The sequence below is a fragment of the Mytilus edulis genome, chromosome 5 (genome assembly GCF_963676685.1).
Source record: "Mytilus edulis chromosome 5, xbMytEdul2.2, whole genome shotgun sequence".
NCBI classification, from domain to species: Eukaryota; Metazoa; Mollusca; class Bivalvia; order Mytilida; family Mytilidae; genus Mytilus; species Mytilus edulis.
The window spans coordinates 32457068-32478006 of NC_092348.1; the positions used below are offsets into that span (position 1 = coordinate 32457068).

A 20939-nucleotide genomic window follows, 5' to 3' on the forward strand; every position below is an offset into this window, starting at 1 on the left:
CGAAAATGATTGATCTCTTTCAAACATATCAATTTTCGTACAAAAACCAAACAACAATGTCACAATTTACTTTTTAAATGTAAATGAAATATTACAAGTACGGAATAAGCGGGCATAATATACAACATAGTATTTAGAGAAGGCATATACGGTAGAGGGGTCAGAGTCCAGTGTTAAAAAAATGAATTGATTTTGCAATAAGCGAAAATCAACATTTAAATTTTATAATTGAAACCACAATGGCTCTCTGCAGATTTACTGCGTTTGTTGTCGTGCTCTAAATAATTAAATTCCACGGTGTCAAAAGATGAAAGATAAAATCAGACTGAAATACATGTATCTACCTTCAACACCAAATTAAAGAACGTTTAGATATGACATTAGACAATCACGAATTTGTCTTTAGCCATAAAAATGTAGTGGCGAGGATTAATGGGTTTTAAGGACTCGAATCTTTCAATAATTGAAACTCGATATCAAGTGGGATAACAGACATACTATGAAAAAACGTACAATAAAGATGGGTATGGAAATTATTATTAGTCAGTGACTCTATATTATAGTGACCCGTAAACTCATCCAATCATCTACATCAGCAACCACGCGTGGATTATCTTTTTCTACATAGGGTCAGGAAATGGTTAAATTGCCACATAATTAGGGAAATACCGGTATGCACATACTTCTAGTCGGCTTACTGAATACTTGCTCAATGGACTTACTTTTTAAATCCGTCCTACACTCTCTTAAATATCTGTAAATATACTTCGGGTTAGATGATACAAAACAGCGTCATACACGATACAGAAACACTTTCTTGTTTGAATTGATACTGTACAGAATTTAAAACAGCTATATAAATAAGATTTGTTTTGTCATGTTTCAAACTGTAATCGTGACTTGTTTGACTTGTTTGACTTGTTTGAATTATTTGAATCTAGTATACTCGTTAAGAAATATGATGATGATATACAAAATAATCTGTGATTCTATGTCATAAGTGCTCGACAGGTGCCTTTATTACTATACTCTATATAAAAATATTAATTTTCGCGAACCATTTAGGTCACGGAAATTCCAAAATATGGCATCAGTAAGGAGAGTTGTACAAACAATGTAAATACACAGAACCCCATCCAAACTTGCTTTAGCTAATAGTATTCATCTTTTTCTATTTTATATGTACTAACAACATTCCATTTTTCTATAATTTCGATTAAAAAATTCCAAAATCTGAGTTAAAATAGGTCGAATGCCCCAAATAAACGTTGTCTGATTGGTTGAAGTACTGTGGCGTCGATGATAAGCATAGAAAGCCTCGATGTAAAGCACACGCTTCACAGGAATAAGGAGAGTTTTACAAATAATGTGAATACACAGATCCTCCATCCTATTTATGTTTTGCTGAAAATGTTGCAGTGTTCATCATTTCTGTTTTGATTCTGCTAACAACATTCCATTTTTTCTATAATTCCGATTTAAAGATGTGGAAACCCGTAATAAAAATAGATGGCCTCAATGATTTAAAGGCAACGCAAAAAATTCCGTTAATACGACCCTGAGTTCAACCGGGGTTAATAAGCGATTCACAAATAATTTAAAGATCTCCTTGCGCTCAAATGTAATTCTTAGTGAAGTATACGGGTAAATTCGTTTACGGAAATTTATACACACTTTATCATTAATATATTACAAGGCTTTTGCATATTCACGTTTTTTTTATTCAACTTTAGTCAAATTCAATTCTATACATTTATTTTTACGTAAAGCAATAGGAGTAAGAATATTATTTCGCGCCAATTTAACCAGCATCACCACCATCATCAAAATTGTGTACCGTTATCTTTGTGAAATTTCAGTTATATAGTTTATTAATTAGAGAAATTTTGGTAAGTATTACTTATTAATGTTAAGGTTCTACTGATGTGCTTCTCTAGACCTTTTTGACGGTCAGTTTTATCCCATTTATCTCAATATTATCCCCGATGACAGAAATGTCAACCCGACCTATTCGTGTCAAAAGTGAAAATCGATCTATTTGATGAACTAATTTCTTCTTAAACATTACATGCATTATTTCTGTATTATTTGATAACCAATCACATTCACGTTGCATGTTTGCATGATAATGGGTTATGTATTAGTGGATTGTAAGGGCGATGCAACATGCGAGGTCTGCGCGATCACGTGACATTATTATTTTATATATATCAAAAAGAACAAAATATAGGATCAGGTTTCCAGGCAAAGCATATAGAACACGTTGATATGAATTTGAATAAATAACTGATTTTCCAAGTATTTAGAATTACTAGCGATTAGTTTCTTCCGCTCACTCTGCAAAAGTATACCAGTCGATTTCGGAAGGTTTTTATTTTAGGTGCAACATACAAGAACATGTACTTATATCCTCGTCTATGCTTATAAGAAAATATTTGTTGATTTTTTTATGGACCTTTAAAACTTTTAAATATGTGGCATATGAAATAATTATTTTAGAAAAATCTAAAGGTGGCTTGCCTCTTCCAGACATAATGCTCAAAATGTTTGCCTTTATGTTAAAATTCCTTAGTAGACTATCATATTCGGATTATTTTGGTCTGTGGAAAAATATTTGTTAACAAGGATTTTTTGATAAATTTTATGAATACTGTTGATGATAGTACCATTGTTATTACGCTTGATTTGATGTATGAACCAGGCGATGCTTATGCGTTATGGGTTTTTTGAAGAGAAGTAACGGTTTTGATTTTTATTTCGCTAATTTTATTATGAGTATAGCAAGGTTTAGTATAGATCTATAAAAGAAGAAATTTCGTATTGTTGAGTCCACAAGCGAAACTCAAGTTAGTGGACTATTTTAAAACATTGTTAGGAAAATACGTCTCTCACTTTTTCATCCTTTAAATCAGAGAAAAGAACATTTCTTATTTGAAAAATATTTTATATCGAACAATCCCGTTATCAAAGTAATAGATAACCATGATGCAGAAATATTGTATTGATTTTATACAGTAAAATAGTTGATATGAAACACATTGAAGTTATGTTGTTTTAATTGACTATATGTAATTGTCTGCTTGTGACACCAGGTACTGTCTGGTGAATTTTTCATTGTACATATTTAAATAAAGTTTTATCAAGAGAACAATTAATTTTAATAGTTCGTCTTTTCCGAATAAATAATTCTTAGTTTTATTGTGGATAAGGCATTCCCGCCAAAATGTTACTAAACAAGGGAAAGCATACAAAACAAAGAAGCAGGCTAATTTACTGGGGTGATCTGGAAAGGGTGGTCCTGCTAAGATCTGAGTCGGATCACCCCTGGTAGAACAAAGGAGCTGGGGTGTAATCACTGACAAGCCAACCTGTTTACTTACACCTAACAGGCGTTATATTTCATTTCACACAATGTACAGTACAGTCTAACACCTCTAAGTATTATAAGACACATTATTTATTGTGTATGTCATGCACAACTTATGAAAAAAAAAACCATTTTGAACTCTTTTAAAAGTATGTTTATTTTAATTTGAATTGTTATTTCTATGTCAAGTTAGAATCCATTATCAATGGAAGAAAACGAATCATAAAACTGAACTAAACTACAGTACTATAGTTGTAATACAGTCAGGAGCTCAAGTCTTTAATTATTAGCATGACAATGCAAAAAAAACAAATATTTTTTAGAAATACATTCAATTTAGTTTTGTAATTCCTGTTCAAAATCAAAATAGTAAAGATGCATATTTGTACAAGAAGTTTTTGTCAATTGTCTTTGCTTCTTCGACATTGTCAACCAATGGCGAAGCAGTAGAACTATGACGTTGTCGTCATTCTCTGTCTTCTCTGTAGCGACGTTCCTTCACTACGCCATAGAAAGTCACAAAATATTTCCAGGATATTTTCGTTGATTTTTAAGAAGATAAAGAAATGAATTCAGTGTTAATACCAGATATATATCGGCTTATGTCCGATCCATATCACCGGTAAGTTAAGTATACTGACATTGCCTCTCTACATCATTAAATTTGATAACCGAAGAATTAATTTTGGTTAAATATTTCTAATTTTTTTATCTACGAGTTTTGATTCATTACTTTATCTTGAACTTTTTATACCTCTTTTCTCTAATTTTATTTATTTCTAACCTTATTCTCAATTCTTTCCTTTTTCTTCTCATATTTTCTTAATTTATATTGTTTGTTCTATATTTTGAATTTTTTGCCTATCATTGTTTATGCTGTTAACCCCATCCATACAATCAATTACCGTACAGTTTCAAACTTTTCTGTAAGTACATAGTAAGATTAGAATTTTTCGAATTGCAGTATTGATAACTTTACGACATTGTGCGAAGAGCTAGAAGACCATCTTGATCCATCAATAGATGAAGTACGTATGGAGAAGATGATCAGCATCATGAAGAGATTGATAGATTATAAAACAGATGAAGGTAAGTTTGTGTTGCCAAAGACTTCTACGTATGTCAAAGAAGATGTTTTATTTTCAAAAAACACAAAATATTCAAGAAATTCTGTTTTTACAATTATTTTCTTGAGAATTTTAACTTCCCTAATTTAGTTTTATCTGAGAACACGATTTTATTATTTGCCTGAATTAAAACATAGATTGTTTATTTTCGGAGATAAATACAAATCGACGTTTTTATGAAAAAACTTAAAGGCTTGTGAATTCTTCTGTCATTGACCAACATTTAAAAACACCTTGTTACAGGCAGGGTGATCTTATAAATAATAAATAAGCTTTATTTAGAGTCGGCATGGTATATAAAACATAGACAAACATAAGCTCTAATGCGCTTTTAACCGACATATGAGACATTATTTAACAGTACAACATTTATAACAATACAATACATAATATAGTACACATGCAATAACTATCACAGCACAAAAATGAAGCACTAAAAGCAGAATATAAGCATAAGCTAGGTCACAAGTATTAAGGCTAAAAGCATAAGTGTAAAGTAATCATAAAAGCTGGTAAAAATGCATAGCATAAAAATTGAGAAAAAAATGGGATATGATCTAGATGGTAAATAAATTTGCATAATATATAAACTAAAAGTCTGCACAAACTGTGCACTTACAGTCATTTCCATTCCATGACTTTAAAATATTTTTGAACTGACTAAAATTAGCAATTTTTCTAAAATCATCAGGTAGATCATTCCATAAAACAGCAGCTGTGTATTTAAAAGAGTTCTTACCATAGGTTGTTGTTCGGACCCTAGGTATATCTACAACATTAGAATATCTAAAATTATATTTACAGTCTTTCAAAACAACTAAATCATGTGAGCATGGTGGTGACAATTTATATAAAATTTTAAAACACTAAATAGCCATGTTACGCATACGTCTTATTTTCAGTGATAGAACCTTTGCTCGTAAAAGTAGTTCATCATATGAACTAACATAGTCTTCATATATAAATCTTAAAACCCTTTCCTGATTTTTTTCCAATTTGGTGGTGTTATTTTTGTTGCAAAAATGCCATGCCAAAGGACAAAAATTAAAATTAGATAAAATAAATGTGTGGAAAATTGTCAGTTTATTCAATTTAGTAAGGTAGCAGCCAATGCGCTTTAAAACATTCAGTTGTTGGGATGCTTTACGACAAATATTTTTAATGTGGTGATTAAAATTAAGTTGATAGTCAATATCAATACCCAAAAGTTTGACAATCTCATCACAGGATATTTTTGCTGACTGTATATTAAAAACAGGCTTTTTTGCAAATGTTTTATTTCCATCTTTTATATGCTACTGAATATTTGTTTCTGAAATGATTAAGCAATGCACAATGTAATATCTTTGCAGTGTTTCCTAAGATGAACGAGTTATTTTACACGTTGACTGAGACAATTTTCAGTGTTGTCGAGTGCCAGGAGAATTGGTCACTATCTGAATCCGCTAAGCCATCAGTTGCCAGGGTGATTCTTGACAAATTCCAGAAAATGATAGTAGGAGGCAGAATTCTGCCAAAAGAAACGTGAGTTCAACGAATTTACTTTTCGGATAACATGCTATCTTAACAAATTCAGATTTGTCATTGTCTGAAAATATTTTGTTTGTATTCGCTTCAACGAAAAACATTTAAAAACAAAAGTTAAAACAGAAATTTGGGAATTTTATTTTTGGATAACATTTATCGCTGCTTCAGAAATTAGAAATCCGTTTCGAAGAAATAAAATGGAATCATGCGGAAAACACAAAAGTTCGAGAGATTTATGTGGTAATTTAGAGTATGATTTATCAATCAACTTTTCATTTCTTTTTTGATACAATTCTGTTGTATTTTAGATTAACGGAGAAAAAATGCCACAAGCGGTATAAACAAGTAAGAGAATACAAAGAAGTACAAGATTTAAAGAAATTAATAGAGAACCACGAGAAAATTTACCAGGAACTTCAGGAACAACAAAAGGTAAAATAACGTCAACAATTTTGATATACTAGTAACAATAATATGGAACAGCGAAACAACGAAACAATAGAACAAACAATAAAAAAGCAAACAAACCGAAACAGCAAAACAACCAAAGCAGCGTTACTTAAGAATTGAATACTTCTTTTTGTAAATTTATTGGGGTGTAAAAGCGTTGACCGAAGTACATTTTGTATGAAGCGCGGAAGCGCTTCATTCTAAAAATGTGCGCACGGTCAACGCTTTTACAACCCTATAAAGTTACAAAAAGAAGCATTCAATACTTATAATTACATTTTTTAGCTATGATCATGAAAACACGAATTTTATATATTTTGTTATTTAATTCACCTGTGCATTTTATTGTTGGTCCACGTGTTATCATGAATGAAAAGTTGTATTGAGCAATGCAACTGCTTACGGAATAACAAGTGATGTACAGTTAGCCAATCAGAATAAAGTATTATAATGAAACATACATCTAATGTAATTATAACAGAATAGGAACATATTTGAATTACCGAAAGACTTATCGTAGTGTTCTACAATAAAGGTCTTTCCGTTATTCAGTTGTTTCATTGTTTTATAATCGTGTTTAATTAATTTATTGTTCCATTGTTCTCAAGTTTAATGTATAGTAACCGCAAGCAATATTTTTGTTTTGTTTTGAAGACTTTTGCAACAAATTTATTCATTTGATAGTTTATATTTTTTTCTTCAGAAATGTTGGTTCATCAACGATAAGGTGACATTTGTTACAGACTTACTTGAGCGTAAAAAAACCTTCTTCGCAGAATATGAAGACCAATTCTCGCCCAAAAATCATGAGCGGAGAAAGGATTTCATAGAGTTTCTTCAAGAGAAGTTAGAGAGAAAGATGGAGAAAGCTGCTAAGACTACGGGAAAGTATCAAACTTTGCTAAATGCTGAAAGTGTGGCCAAAGATAAAGTGAGACAGGTACACATATATAAATGATAATAAGAAATAAATAGTAATCACAATCCCTTGTTTAAAGAATTATCTGGGGGAGGGGAGGAGATGGAAATATTATTCGTAGTTATTCCACAAGACTATGATATCATACATGAATTTAAAATCAAAATATGAGAACCACATTTTCCGTTTACCGATACTGCGATCTCAGTAAAATTGGAAAGGAGAAAAAAAGTTAAGAGCCTCTGGGGTTTGTTAGTCTGGTATGATTTTTTTTTTATTTTTGTTCATTTATAAATATGTTCATTTTCACTGAACTAGTACACATTTTTATTAAGGAGTCAGCTGTGACCCACCTATTATAAGTTATATGGCTCGCTATTGACCCCCTTAGGCCTACGGATCAATAGAGGGTTAGTAAAATCCATAAGGGCCGAATCCCCTATGGATTTTATTCACCCTCTATGGATCTGTAGGGGGTCAGTAGTTAACCGTATAACGATTTTATCGCACGCTGAACCTTTTCTGCTGCTTTTTGTTGAAAAATTTAACAATGAAACACATCAACATTAAAAAGATGACGTCACCATTTACGCGTCATCAACCCCCTATGAAATTTACTACCCCCCTACGGTCTCATAGGGGGTCACCACGTGACGGCGTTAACCCAATTACAACGTGATATTTTACCAGCGATGCGATAATTATTATTATTACATACTATACGAGTAATTTATAAATAATTTCTTTACAGTTGGAAAGTCAAATTTTAGATAGTCTAAAATTCGGATTCAACGAAAAGATATTGAGTGGACTGGTTTTTCTGAAGCGAGTTTTGTCAACCGTTAACACTGAAAGGTAAGCTTATCTACCTCCAACTTGATCATTTTTTTTTCTATAAATCGGAAGCATATGATTAGTAGTATGGCATCATTCAAACATCATGTTTTATATATATGTATATATATATATATATGTATGTAGGATTTAACTAAAATGATATATATGTATAATTTTGTGAAGACAATTATTTTTAATGGCAAAAATTGTAAAGTGAAACCCGCTTATTAATTATTTTTCCAACATTTGGTATCATCAGAGACATATATACACATGTGTGTATATATGTCTCTGGTATCATAGTGCAAAAATAAAATAAAATAATTTCTCGTTTTAAAAATTGTGTTTTGACTTGTTACACATACCACGCCATTTTTTGTCTCTTAAAAGTTAAATTCTCAAACACATTTAGTGTTACAAGAGGAATTTAGTACATATTTAGAACTATAACTTGCATGTTTGTTTACACAGATCACATGACATTATGCAGCACATCCAAAAGCTAGAATATGAGAGCCAACATTTAGTTACCAACATCGTAAATACACTTAGTTCAAAATACAATAGTGTATCACCCCAGGTACTTATTTTTATCTATGAGTATGTTTGTATATGAAGACGTTAAACTAGAAACAAATTTAAAATGCGCGGAAATAAGCAAATCTTATACGGCTCTGCGAGTGTGCATGTATGACAGTTAAATAAAAGGCTCCCTCGCAAATAAGTCCAACTTTGGTCCTTATTTTATAAGAATATTGAAGTATATGAACAATGTAGTTAACTAGAGAGATATTATAAATGTTTTAAGATTTGTTGCAAATTAAATGAGTGTTTGAAATTTAGAAATTATTGTGAGGTGTTTATTAATGCTAACCATGTCACATTGTGACTTCCTGATTATCACAATATTACTATATATACGTATGTTATTTAAAAAGTCATACAATTGGAATAATTCTTAGGCTCGCATTTGTATGCTCCACCTAGGGGCATTATATTTTCCCGTCTGTGCGTCTTTTTGTTCATTCGTCCGTCTGTCCCGCTTTAGTTTAAAGTTTTTGGTCAAGGCAGTTTTTTGATAAAGTTGAAGTCCAATAAACTTGAAACTGAATCTTTCTAATTGTAATGCCAAATAAGAGCTTTGACCCCAATTTCACCACAATCATGGTACATGTATCTATCTATATATATATTGTATAAAATATAGATTATAAAATGTTCAGTTTAATTTAGTTTGCTTATATATTTCTATTTACAAGGAATTTCATCTTCAACATAGATTTTCTGAGGAACTTCCAGAGTGTGAATTCACTGGATACCATGAAAACCTTAGGCAAATCAAGTTGAAAACATTAAAGAAAGGCGAGCAACAGGGCACCAGTAATGATAGTAAGTGTCTTTAGTATAATATCTTCATAAAAGAATGTAGGACATGCATTTTATTCTTATCTTTTTCCATAGTCCGAGATTACTCTGACGTCCAATGGCTATTTTGCCAGACAAGCTGGGAACTTGGTACCAGGCTGGGGCCGTGGTCCCACGGCCCCAGCTTGTCTAGCAAAAAAGCCGTTGGACGGCCCCAGCTTGTGTGACAAAACAGCCGTTGGACGTCAGAGTAATCTCGGACTACTTTTTCCATTGAAACGGAAATGGAAATCATTACATCATCGTACGTCTGCCTTTTTTATTTCACTTTGTAATATTGCAGTATGTTTAAAATTTCACTAGGTAATACCATTTATCATCAAAAAATTTCTTTCTTAAATTTTTTTCTACCTCATACAATTTTTCAGAAATACTATCATTCTGAAGGTCACCATTTTGAGACACATTATCCACACCCTGGGGTATTTCAGTATTATCTACAAAATTAGGGGGAATTTCTTCATCTGCTAGAATAGCGGGCTCAGTGGCATCTACATTTGGGGGAGGTTCAGGGTCCTGTCGCCTATCATGCCATAAAAACCCATGTTTCAAACGGTTGACATGAATTCGGTTCTTGACTAGTTTTCCATCTGATTTACGGCGGATTTTAACATGAATGTCTGAAAGTTTTTGTGTAATATAGTATGGTCCAATCCACGGTCGCATGAATTTTCGATGCTTTCCTGGAGTGACAACTGGCCGATAAATGTACACAATAGCGCCGACAGCGAACTGTAGTTCATGTGTCTTTCTGTTTGCTTTTGTTACCATTTGTTGTTTTCGTTCCTTGATAATTTCTACGGCTACTTCTCGTGATTTGTCCAGATTTTCCAATAAACGAATTATATGATCACGGCAAGTCACTGGCAAATCAAAACTGTCAAAACTTATATCTAGCAAGGATTTAGGATATCGTCCATGTGTGCATGAGAAAAAAATGGTGTATATTCAGTACTGTCAAGACAAGGTGTATTGTACGAATATTGAATGAACGGGATAAATCGATCCCAATTGTCTTCGTCATCATCAATACGCTTGGAAATATAATTCACTTTCGTCATCATCAATTCGCTTGGAAAATAGAATTCACTATAGTTGACATCATTCGCTAGCTCTGACCGTTACCGTGACTGTGGATGAAAACTAGTTGTCTGTGGTTTTTTTTACATTTAAAAGACGACAAGTTTCGCGAACAATGTTTGATAAATAGTTCGTTCCACGATCAGAGTGCAAAGTTTTATAAAAATATCATGACGGCATATGACATTCTTTATAAAGGCGTCTGCTACGGTAACATCGGTAATGTCTATAACATGTATAAGTTCTACAAATTTGGTCAAGTAACAAATGAATACAAGTACATATTTATTTCCATTGGTTACAGTCTTACGCATTGGTCCTAAAATATCAGTACTAACGGCTTCAAATGGTTGACTGGGGACAGGCATGGACATTAATTTAGCTTTTTGTTAATGTTTGTGGTCGCTTACGTTGGCTGCACATTACGCAAGACTTTACCCAATCTATAACATCAGAGTTTAACGACGCCGGGCCAGTAATGTCGTAAGCGCGTTTTGAATAAAGTACGATTTATGCCGCAATGATTACCGTTTAACAAATTTATTGTTTTGTTGCCTTTTTATTGTTTATAAAACTTTAGAATTGCTTTGTTTTTGTGCTGTTAACTTAGCTTATTTTTTTTTATTATTATCTTTTATTATAATTATCATTATTACATGAAAATAAGTTAATCTTTTCCATGTTCAATCTGTCGGAAAAAAAATCTTGTATACTTTTTCTGTACCTAAAATATTTTAGTTCATCTTCATTTTTTAATGAACAGAATCCGACAAAGACGCAGCAGCTTTTACCCACTGCTTCACACGTCAGACATATCTTGATACACGTGACTTGAATAATACACTTCCAGGCTTTAGTGCAGCATCTTTTGATACACACGCAGGCTGTAGTGCAGTACCAAAAGGTAACTGGTACACTAGATTTTATTCCGATTTTATCATCAGTTATTATGATTCATAATCAACAAGGAAAGAAACAAAAATAATGTCGTCCGTTATAACGTATGAAATAAACGTCATTATCAGCAATCAGCAAACTTTTCTAACTTTTTTAAAACTGGTTTATTTGACTGTTTGCTGATGACTCATTTTAGACGATTCACGCGTCTGCTGTGCAAAATGTCAATCCTGGTATCTATGATGAGTTAATAAAAATTAAAAATATAAAACAAAACAAAAGTTAAAATAGTTTTAAAAAGTTATGGGTATATACCATATTTTCAAGTCTATATTTCTCAGATGGTATTTCAAATTTTTTATCACTGAGAGTTCATGTAAGCAATATCACAAATAGCATTGCCAAGTGCAGCAAATCTCACTTTTTAGTCACATATGGAATAGAGTTTTGTTATGCCCCACCTATGATCATTATGTTGTTAGGTCTGTGCGTCCGTTCGTTCGTTCGTCCGCCCTTTCGTTCGTCTCTCCCTCCGTCTGAACGGTCCACTGAACATAGAAATTGGTAGTGCGAATGGGGCATCCGTTTAATATGGACACATTCTTGTTTACCATATGATTGGACTATACTACAAAAGTTTCATTCTTAGTTGCGCTTATATATGTTTGGAAAAGAATTTGGTTACAATGTGCTTTTGATTTATTAGGCCAAATAAAAAATATATGTGTTTCCTATTTCCCTACTTACTCTATATTTTAAGCTAAGTGAAATAGACTACATAAAAGTGTTTTGGCATTTTTCAATAAGCTAGAGCTGATGTTAAAAACAGAATTTCTCTCCCATAGACTCAATGTGAAAACAAAATTGTCAAATGAAAAAAAAATCCCTACCAACCTATCCTATTTTTTCAAAGATGTAATAGGAAACACCCATATTATTTTATTTGGCCTTATGTGTTATTTTTAATGTTGTAGGGATGATCGTTAAACAAAAGATTGCAACAGCATCTAGTGATGTCTCATTTGGATGGTACAAAATGCAACCATGGCAACAAAAGAAATGGACCTTCTTTCTGAAGAACTCTAATACAACATTGTCATAATCTTGAACAATAATCCTTCATATCATAAAAAAGAATCTGTATCATTTTGAAACTAAAGAATATATTATTTATGATTTCTTTTTTGAACTGTGATTTTTACGGTTTGTATGATTTCGAATATTGTATACGTTTTGACTAAATAGGGCCATTGTCGTCTTTTCTCGACAGAAAAGTTGTCAGTAACTCCAATTAGAATGTATTCTCCTTGATAATGGGAAACACATAAAAACAATTTTCTAAGATTTGAATACAAAAATAAGTTACTGGTTAAAGTTTAACCGAATGCAGCAAACACAGTTATTTTTGTTTTAACCATAATACAATTCAGATGATTTGTAGACTTTAAACTTCGTTGTAGAAGGTTTTATCATGTATACGAAGAAAACTTGTTGGATGTGTAATGTGCATCAATTCGGTAGCTAAGTAGACATGTCGATGGGAAACACAACTGCACTACACTGACTGTATCTGTAAAGTTTCTATGCGCAAAATGTCAATAGAGTTACGTCCCTGCTAAACTGAAGTCTGTAGGTTTCAGCTCTGGAGTTCCCAGTGAAGACATATTTTTTTTAAATTTTTGTTTTGTTTGGCAAACACAGATTAAAGATTTACAGTTACTAAATAAAACAAGAGTTGCAATCTGTAGTACATCTTAACATGAACTCGTGTGCTTACTAGATATGAACTGCTTATAATGACATGAAATATAACGTTATTAGGCACATGGGAAAAGTGGCACTTTTAAAACTACGATTTTGACGCTGTTTAAGTAGACAAATTTGCCTTTCATACATTTTTGACACTTCCTCCCATAATGCCATCCGAAAAATTAAAAAAAATAAGAAATGATGACGCACATCACTATCAAACAAATAACATAACTTATAATGTTAAGTTATACATTTTCCCCTACAAGACACAGCACTTATAGTTTACATTCATAAAACTGTCAGGAACTATATTCATAGACAACCAATATACGAGTGACCAAACAGGTCGTTTTCTAAGAAAAAAAATATCATTTTTTTTCTTCTTTTGAGTCCTTTGGTCTTCTCTTCTGCATTTTCTCACTTTATTATACATGAAATAACATCTTAAACTGCATGTTTGAAAATATATAGTGTGCAATAAACAGAATGTGGGGTAAATGTCGATAAGACAGCAACCTAGCGACAAAAATATGCAAACGACATGTGCACGCTGAACGGAGCAAAGGAATTGCGAGTTTCCCTCAAAGAGACAGCATCCCAACGACTACAGATATATATGAATGACCTATTCACTTTGCTTATGCTACCATTTGTTTGTTGTTTTGTTGTTGTTGGTGGTTTCTTTTTTACTGATAAAAAACTGTGCGCAACGAAAAGCCAGTAGTGATCAAAGTGGAATTCAAGCACCAAAAAAGCAATAAAATAAATCAGGATTTATTTAAGACGTTTCCTACATCGTATTTTTGTTTGGTAAACACGAATCCGTTGAAAGGATTTTAAATTGACTAAAAAAATGTTTTTCAACACATACATTTTACTATCTTCTTGTATTATGACTGATATATTTGTCGCTGGACATGAAGCAGATTCGTCAATGATTAAAAATTCTTCTTGAATGCTTTTGTAGGATCTATTAACTGGATTTTTTAATGAACTTAAGCAATGTTTTGCAACACATACGTGTTACTATCTTTTTCAAATATGACTGATATATTTGTCGCTGGACATGAAGCACCTACCTGTAATAAAAATTGTTCATTATTGCCTTGCAGTATTGATTGATTTATTGAGAAACATATTACTAATGTCAGGTTATACTTGTTAAATAGAAGTATATGACTAAGAAGTGTAAAAAGACTTTAAAGAAAGATAGGAAGGATACAGCGTCCGTTACAGGGCCTGCATTTAAAGGTCTATGTGTCCATCACAATTTTAGTGTGGAGACCTTTAAGTTTTAACTTTATATTTTAAGTTACACTAGTCAGTTCGTTTTAAACTTTAGGACGACACCTTTATGTATAGATTTCTTTTTCTTACTACAAAAGGGTGTGGTTTATGACCAAGGATTGCAAAATTTCGGAGAATGTATCACGCAGTCATTATTTAGATGCATCATTCGGTAGCTAAGTAGACATGTCGATGGGAAGCACAACTGCACTACACTGACTGTATCTGTAAAGTTTCTATGCGCAAAATGTTAATAGAGTTACGTCCCTGCTAAACTGAAGTCTGTAGGTTTCAGCTCTGGAGTTCCCAGTGAAGACATATTTTTTTTAAATTTTTGTTTTGTTTGGCAAACACAGATTAAAGATTTACAGTTACTAAATAAAACAAGAGTTGCAATCTGTAGTACATCTTAACATGAACTCGTGTGCTTACTAGATATGAACTGCTTAATGACATGAAATATAACGTTATTAGGCACATGGGAAAAGTGGCACTTTTAAAACTACGATTTTGACGCTGTTTAAGTAGACAAATTTGCCTTTCATACATTTTTGACACTTCCTCCCATAATGCCATCCGAAAAATTAAAAAAAAATAAGAAATGATGACACACATCACTATCAAACAAATAACATAACTTATAATGTTAAGTTATACATTTTCCCCTACAAGACACAGCACTTATAGTTTACATTCATAAAACTGTCAGGAACTATATTCATAGACAACCAATATACGAGTGATCAAACAGGTCGTTTTTGAAGAAAAAAATATCATTTTTTTTTTCTTTTGAGTCCTTTGGTCTTCTCTTCTGCATTTTCTCACTTTATTATACATGAAATAACATCTTAAACTGCATGTTTGAAAATATATAGTGTGCAATAAACAGAATGTGGGGTAAATGTCGATAAGACAGCAACCTAGCGACAAAAATATGCAAACGACATGTGCACGCTGAACGGAGCAAAGGAATTGCGAGTTTCCCTCAAAGAGACAGCATCCCAACGACTACAGATATATATGAATGACCTATTCACTTTGCTTATGCTACCATTTGTTTGTTGTTTTGTTGTTGTTGGTGGTTTCTTTTTTACTGATAAAAAACTGTGCGCAACGAAAAGCCAGTAGTGATCAAAGTGGAATTCAAGCACCAAAAAAGCAATAAAATAAATCAGGATTTATTTAAGACGTTTCCTACATCGTATTTTTGTTTGGTAAACACGAATCCGTTGAAAGGATTTTAAATTGACTAAAACAATGTTTTTCAACACATACATTTTACTATCTTCTTGTATTATGACTGATATATTTGTCGCTGGACATGAAGCAGATTCGTCAATGATTAAAAATTCTTCTTGAATGCTTTTGTAGGATCTATTAACTGGATTTTTTAATGAACTTAAGCAATGTTTTGCAACACATACGTGTTACTATCTTTTTCAAATATGACTGATATATTTGTCGCTGGACATGAAGCACCTACCTGTAATAAAAATTGTTCATTATTGCCTTGCAGTATTGATTGATTTATTGAGAAACATATTACTAATGTCAGGTTATACTTGTTAAATAGAAGTATATGACTAAGAAGTGTAAAAAGACTTTAAAGAAAGATAGGAAGGATACAGCGTCCGTTACAGGGCCTGCATTTAAAGGTCTATGTGTCCATCACAATTTTAGTGTGGAGACCTTTAAGTTTTAACTTTATATTTTAAGTTACACTAGTCAGTTCGTTTTAAACTTTAGGACGACACCTTTATGTATAGATTTCTTTTTCTTACTACAAAAGGGTGTGGTTTATGACCAAGGATTGCAAAATTTCGGAGAATGTATCACGCAGTCATTATTTAGATGCATCATTCGGTAGCTAAGTAGACATGTCGATGGGAAGCACAACTGCACTACACTGACTGTATCTGTAAAGTTTCTATGCGCAAAATGTCAATAGAGTTACGTCCCTGCTAAACTGAAGTCTGTAGGTTTCAGCTCTGGAGTTCCCAGTGAAGACATATTTTTTTTAAATTTTTGTTTTGTTTGGCAAACACAGATTAAAGATTTACAGTTACTAAATAAAACAAGAGTTGCAATCTGTAGTACATCTTAACATGAACTCGTGTGCTTACTAGATATGAACTGCTTAATGACATGAAATATAACGTTATTAGGCACATGGGAAAAGTGGCACTTTTAAAACTACGATTTTGACGCTGTTTAAGTAGACAAATTTGCCTTTCATACATTTTTGACACTTCCTCCCATAATGCCATCCGAAAAATTAAAAAAAAATAAGAAATGATGACACACATCACTATCAAACAAATAACATAACTTATAATGTTAAGTTATACATTTTCCCCTACAAGACACAGCACTTATAGTTTACATTCATAAAACTGTCAGGAACTATATTCATAGACAACCAATATACGAGTGATCAAACAGGTCGTTTTTGAAGAAAAAAATATCATTTTTTTTTTCTTTTGAGTCCTTTGGTCTTCTCTTCTGCATTTTCTCACTTTATTATACATGAAATAACATCTTAAACTGCATGTTTGAAAATATATAGTGTGCAATAAACAGAATGTGGGGTAAATGTCGATAAGACAGCAACCTAGCGACAAAAATATGCAAACGACATGTGCACGCTGAACGGAGCAAAGGAATTGCGAGTTTCCCTCAAAGAGACAGCATCCCAACGACTACAGATATATATGAATGACCTATTCACTTTGCTTATGCTACCATTTGTTTGTTGTTTTGTTGTTGTTGTTGGTTTCTTTTTTACTGATAAAAAACTGTGCGCAATGAAAAGCCAGTAGTGATCAAAGTGGAATTCAAACACCAAAAAAGCAATAAAATAAATCAGGATTTATTTAAGACGTTTCCTACATCGTATTTTTGTTTGGTAAACACGAATCCGTTGAAAGGATTTTAAATTGACTAAAACAATGTTTTTCAACACATACATTTTACTATCTTCTTGTATTATGACTGATATATTTGTCGCTGGACATGAAGCAGATTCGTCAATGATTAAAAATTCTTCTTGAATGCTTTTGTAGGATCTATTAACTGGATTTTTTAATGAACTTAAGCAATGTTTTGCAACACATACGTGTTACTATCTTTTTCAAATATGACTGATATATTTGTCGCTGGACATGAAGCACCTACATGTAATAAAAAATGTTCATTATTGCCTTGTAGTATTGATTGATTAATTGAGAAACATATTACTAATGTCAGGTTATACTTGTTAAATAGAAGTATATGACTAAGAAGTGTAAAGAGACTTTAAAGAAAGATAGGAAGGGTACAGCGTCAGTTACAGGGCCTGCGTTTAAAGGTCTATGTGTCCATCACAATTTTAATGTGGAGACCTTTAAGTTTTAACTTTATATTTTAAGTTACTCTAGTCAGTTCGTTTTTAACTTTAGGACGACACCTTTATGTATAGATTTCTTTTTCTTACTACAAAAGGGTGTGGTTTATGACCAAGGATTGCAAAATTTCGGAGAATGTATCACGCAGTCATTATTTAGATGCATCATTCGGTAGCTAAGTAGACATGTCGATGGGAAGCACAACTGCACTACACTGACTGTATCTGTAAAGTTTCTATGCGCAAAATGTCAATAGAGTTACGTCCCTGCTAAACTGAAGTCTGTAGGTTTCAGCTCTGGAGTTCCCAGTGAAGACATATTTTTTTTTTTTTTTTTTTTTGTTTGGCAAACACAGATTAAAGATTTACAGTTACTAAATAAAACAAGAGTTGCAATCTGTAGTACATCTTAACATGAACTCGTGTGCTTACTAAATATGAACTGCTTAATGACATGAAATATAACGTTATTAGTAACATGGGAAAAGTGGCACTTTTAAAACTACGATTTTGACGCTGTTTAAGTAGACAAATTTGCCTTTCATACATTTTTGACACTTCCTCCCATAATGCCATCCGAAAAATTAAAAAAAATTAAGAAATGATGACACACATCACTATCAAACAAATAACATAACTTATAATGTTAAGTTATACATTTTCCCCTACAAGACACAGCACTTATAGTTTACATTCATAAAACTGTCAGGAACTATATTCATAGACAACCAATATACGAGTGACCAAACAGGTCGTTTTTGAAGAAAAAAAATATCATTTTTACATCAGAGGCCCCTGAGGGCCTCGGTTGTATTGCCATCGCCTACTTATCAAAGATCAAAGAGATGCATATATAATTAGTTTTGGAATAATAACCGACATTATAGACCCGCGGACCTATATAGTGCAGAATAAAATTCCGTATCGCTTCTTTTAAATTCATGTTTTCAATGCAATGAATACTCAGTTTTTTTTATTTTTCTTAATGCAAAATTTATAATATGAAAATGTTTTGTCGTTAGAAATATATGTATATTAATCAAACGATCTTCAATATCAATGACGTGTCGAAAAATTGTTGTTGCGGATGAATTATACCACGAGTGCGCAAGAGGGCAAGAGCGAGCGTGTAGGAAATCGAGAGGAAATCAATTCACACATTTATACACAAAAAGGTAATTATATTTCAATTATTTGATTTGGAGTAACCTTTTTAAACCGTTTGTAGCATATTTGTCTAAAATATTAACGTAGCAAAACCAGGAAAATTTAATCTGTCATAATATTAAAATAAATTATCAGGTCACGTCCCCCGCAGCCATTTTGAAAATACCAGCAGATTGGGTAGGAGTAACAAGAACCTGCAAGGCCTTTAAAGATAAGGTTACTATTTGTGTATTTTTTATAACAACAATTTGTTTTTATAAAGATCTCAACAATTTTTGGAGTTAAATTTCTTTTCTTCGTAAATAACAAGTAGATTGGTCACTTGGACACACACACGGAACTATTTTCTGTTTTTTAAGATACTGTTTCGGATTTTCGCTCCTTCTCCGACTTAGTTTGTTGCATTAGTATATGTGAATATACGCGGAATTTGTAATGACTTTGACTATGTCTATGTAAGTAATTCTAATATATAATTATTGGTTGAATTTATTGTTTATATAATATTCAGAGAATCTTCGACTTTTTCTTCTTCCAATAGAGTTGGACTCTTTTTGAGTGTATAAAGAGTCTTGCTCGTAAAATCAAGAGTCTTACTTTACACTGAAATGTCAGAATTTGGGTTAATCACATTTACTGAATTACTATAGATATATTGGGAGAAACCTTACAGTTTTGGAGATATAAATATAGATTAACTGTCCTGTTTTTTAAGTCTTCCTTAGCTTGTAGTATTGTATTATTTTGACCATACATGACATGTATCGCCAAAATTATATGATAATTTGATGACATACTTGTGCTTATCATACTCTACAGCATTATTTAATTTAAATGTATAACCATATCCATGTCAAATTTTAGTAACTTATATTAGACATTTGTTCACACATACATGCATATGAGAACTTGAATTGAGCAAATATGATTGACAGATTGTATCCGCGCACCTAAGACTTATGACTTCACTTCATTCAACTGATAAAACCAATAATTGGATAATATTGTGTGAATACATTTATAAAATACTTATATTTCATAAAATTGTCAGTTTGTAGGGTTTAACCTTCAAGATTTTGTGTAATGTGTGTCTAAAAGTGGGGAAACCCCTGTTCTGAGAGTTCCTCCAATGTCCGGTGATTTCGCGCATGCCTTCCAAAAATAGCTTATTTTGAATAGAGGAAAGATTTGCTGCTACGAAAGGTAGCTAAATTCAAACCAAGAACACTTCCAAGGATGCAGAGCAAAAATTATTTCAATCTTATAAAATTTGACTTCAGTAAAAACAAATTTTATCTGATGCTGTATTTTTTTAATGGACATTGACCAAATATTGTAAATCTAGGGATTGCAGTTATTATTTCAATCTGGAACTTATCAATTTTATTCTTTTTTTATCACTCTGGAATGCTAACACCAGAACAAGAACAATTTTATTTGCATTACGGTGTTGATATAACGAAATCAGCTAATGAGCGGTATCACCGGCCGCGCGGACACCGGGGACTCCACTGTAGTTATATCTATGAGAAATACAATCAGTTAACTTTATCTATGAGCACCCATGAGATCTTAAATTGAGCAAATATGATCAGTTATATGTTGAGTAAAATTTGAGCTAGATGTACTCAATTGAGTTAGATATATATCAATATTGAGACTAATCTAAATGGTTATTTGAGCACACATGAGCCTATTTATACTATTGAGAGCAATATTGGG

The 20939-nt window shown here is 32.2% G+C and overlaps 1 protein-coding gene across 1 annotated transcript; it reads left to right on the forward strand.

Annotated features, from left to right (window-relative positions):
- The first annotated feature begins 3841 nt into the window (after positions 1-3841).
- On the forward strand, positions 3842-12809 carry LOC139523465 (uncharacterized). The gene is made up of 10 exons (XM_071317524.1): positions 3842-3989; positions 4332-4456; positions 5847-6018; positions 6330-6453; positions 7175-7411; positions 8142-8245; positions 8699-8807; positions 9487-9616; positions 11496-11636; positions 12604-12809. The coding sequence occupies exons 1-10, from the start codon at positions 3934-3936 to the stop codon at positions 12729-12731; spliced, it is 1326 nt and encodes a 441-aa protein (XP_071173625.1). The 5' UTR covers positions 3842-3933; the 3' UTR covers positions 12732-12809.
- The last annotated feature ends 8130 nt before the right edge of the window (positions 12810-20939 follow it).

Excerpts from the sequence above, each read along its gene's own strand:
- LOC139523465 (XM_071317524.1), top strand. The coding sequence starts at position 3,934 with ATGAATTCAGTGTTAATACCAGATATATATCGGCTTATGTCCGATCCA. Across the intron at positions 7,412-8,141 it reads CCAAAGATAAAGTGAGACAG|TTGGAAAGTCAAATTTTAGA; the intron begins GTACACATATAT and ends ATTTCTTTACAG. Across the intron at positions 8,808-9,486 it reads ACAATAGTGTATCACCCCAG|GAATTTCATCTTCAACATAG; the intron begins GTACTTATTTTT and ends TCTATTTACAAG.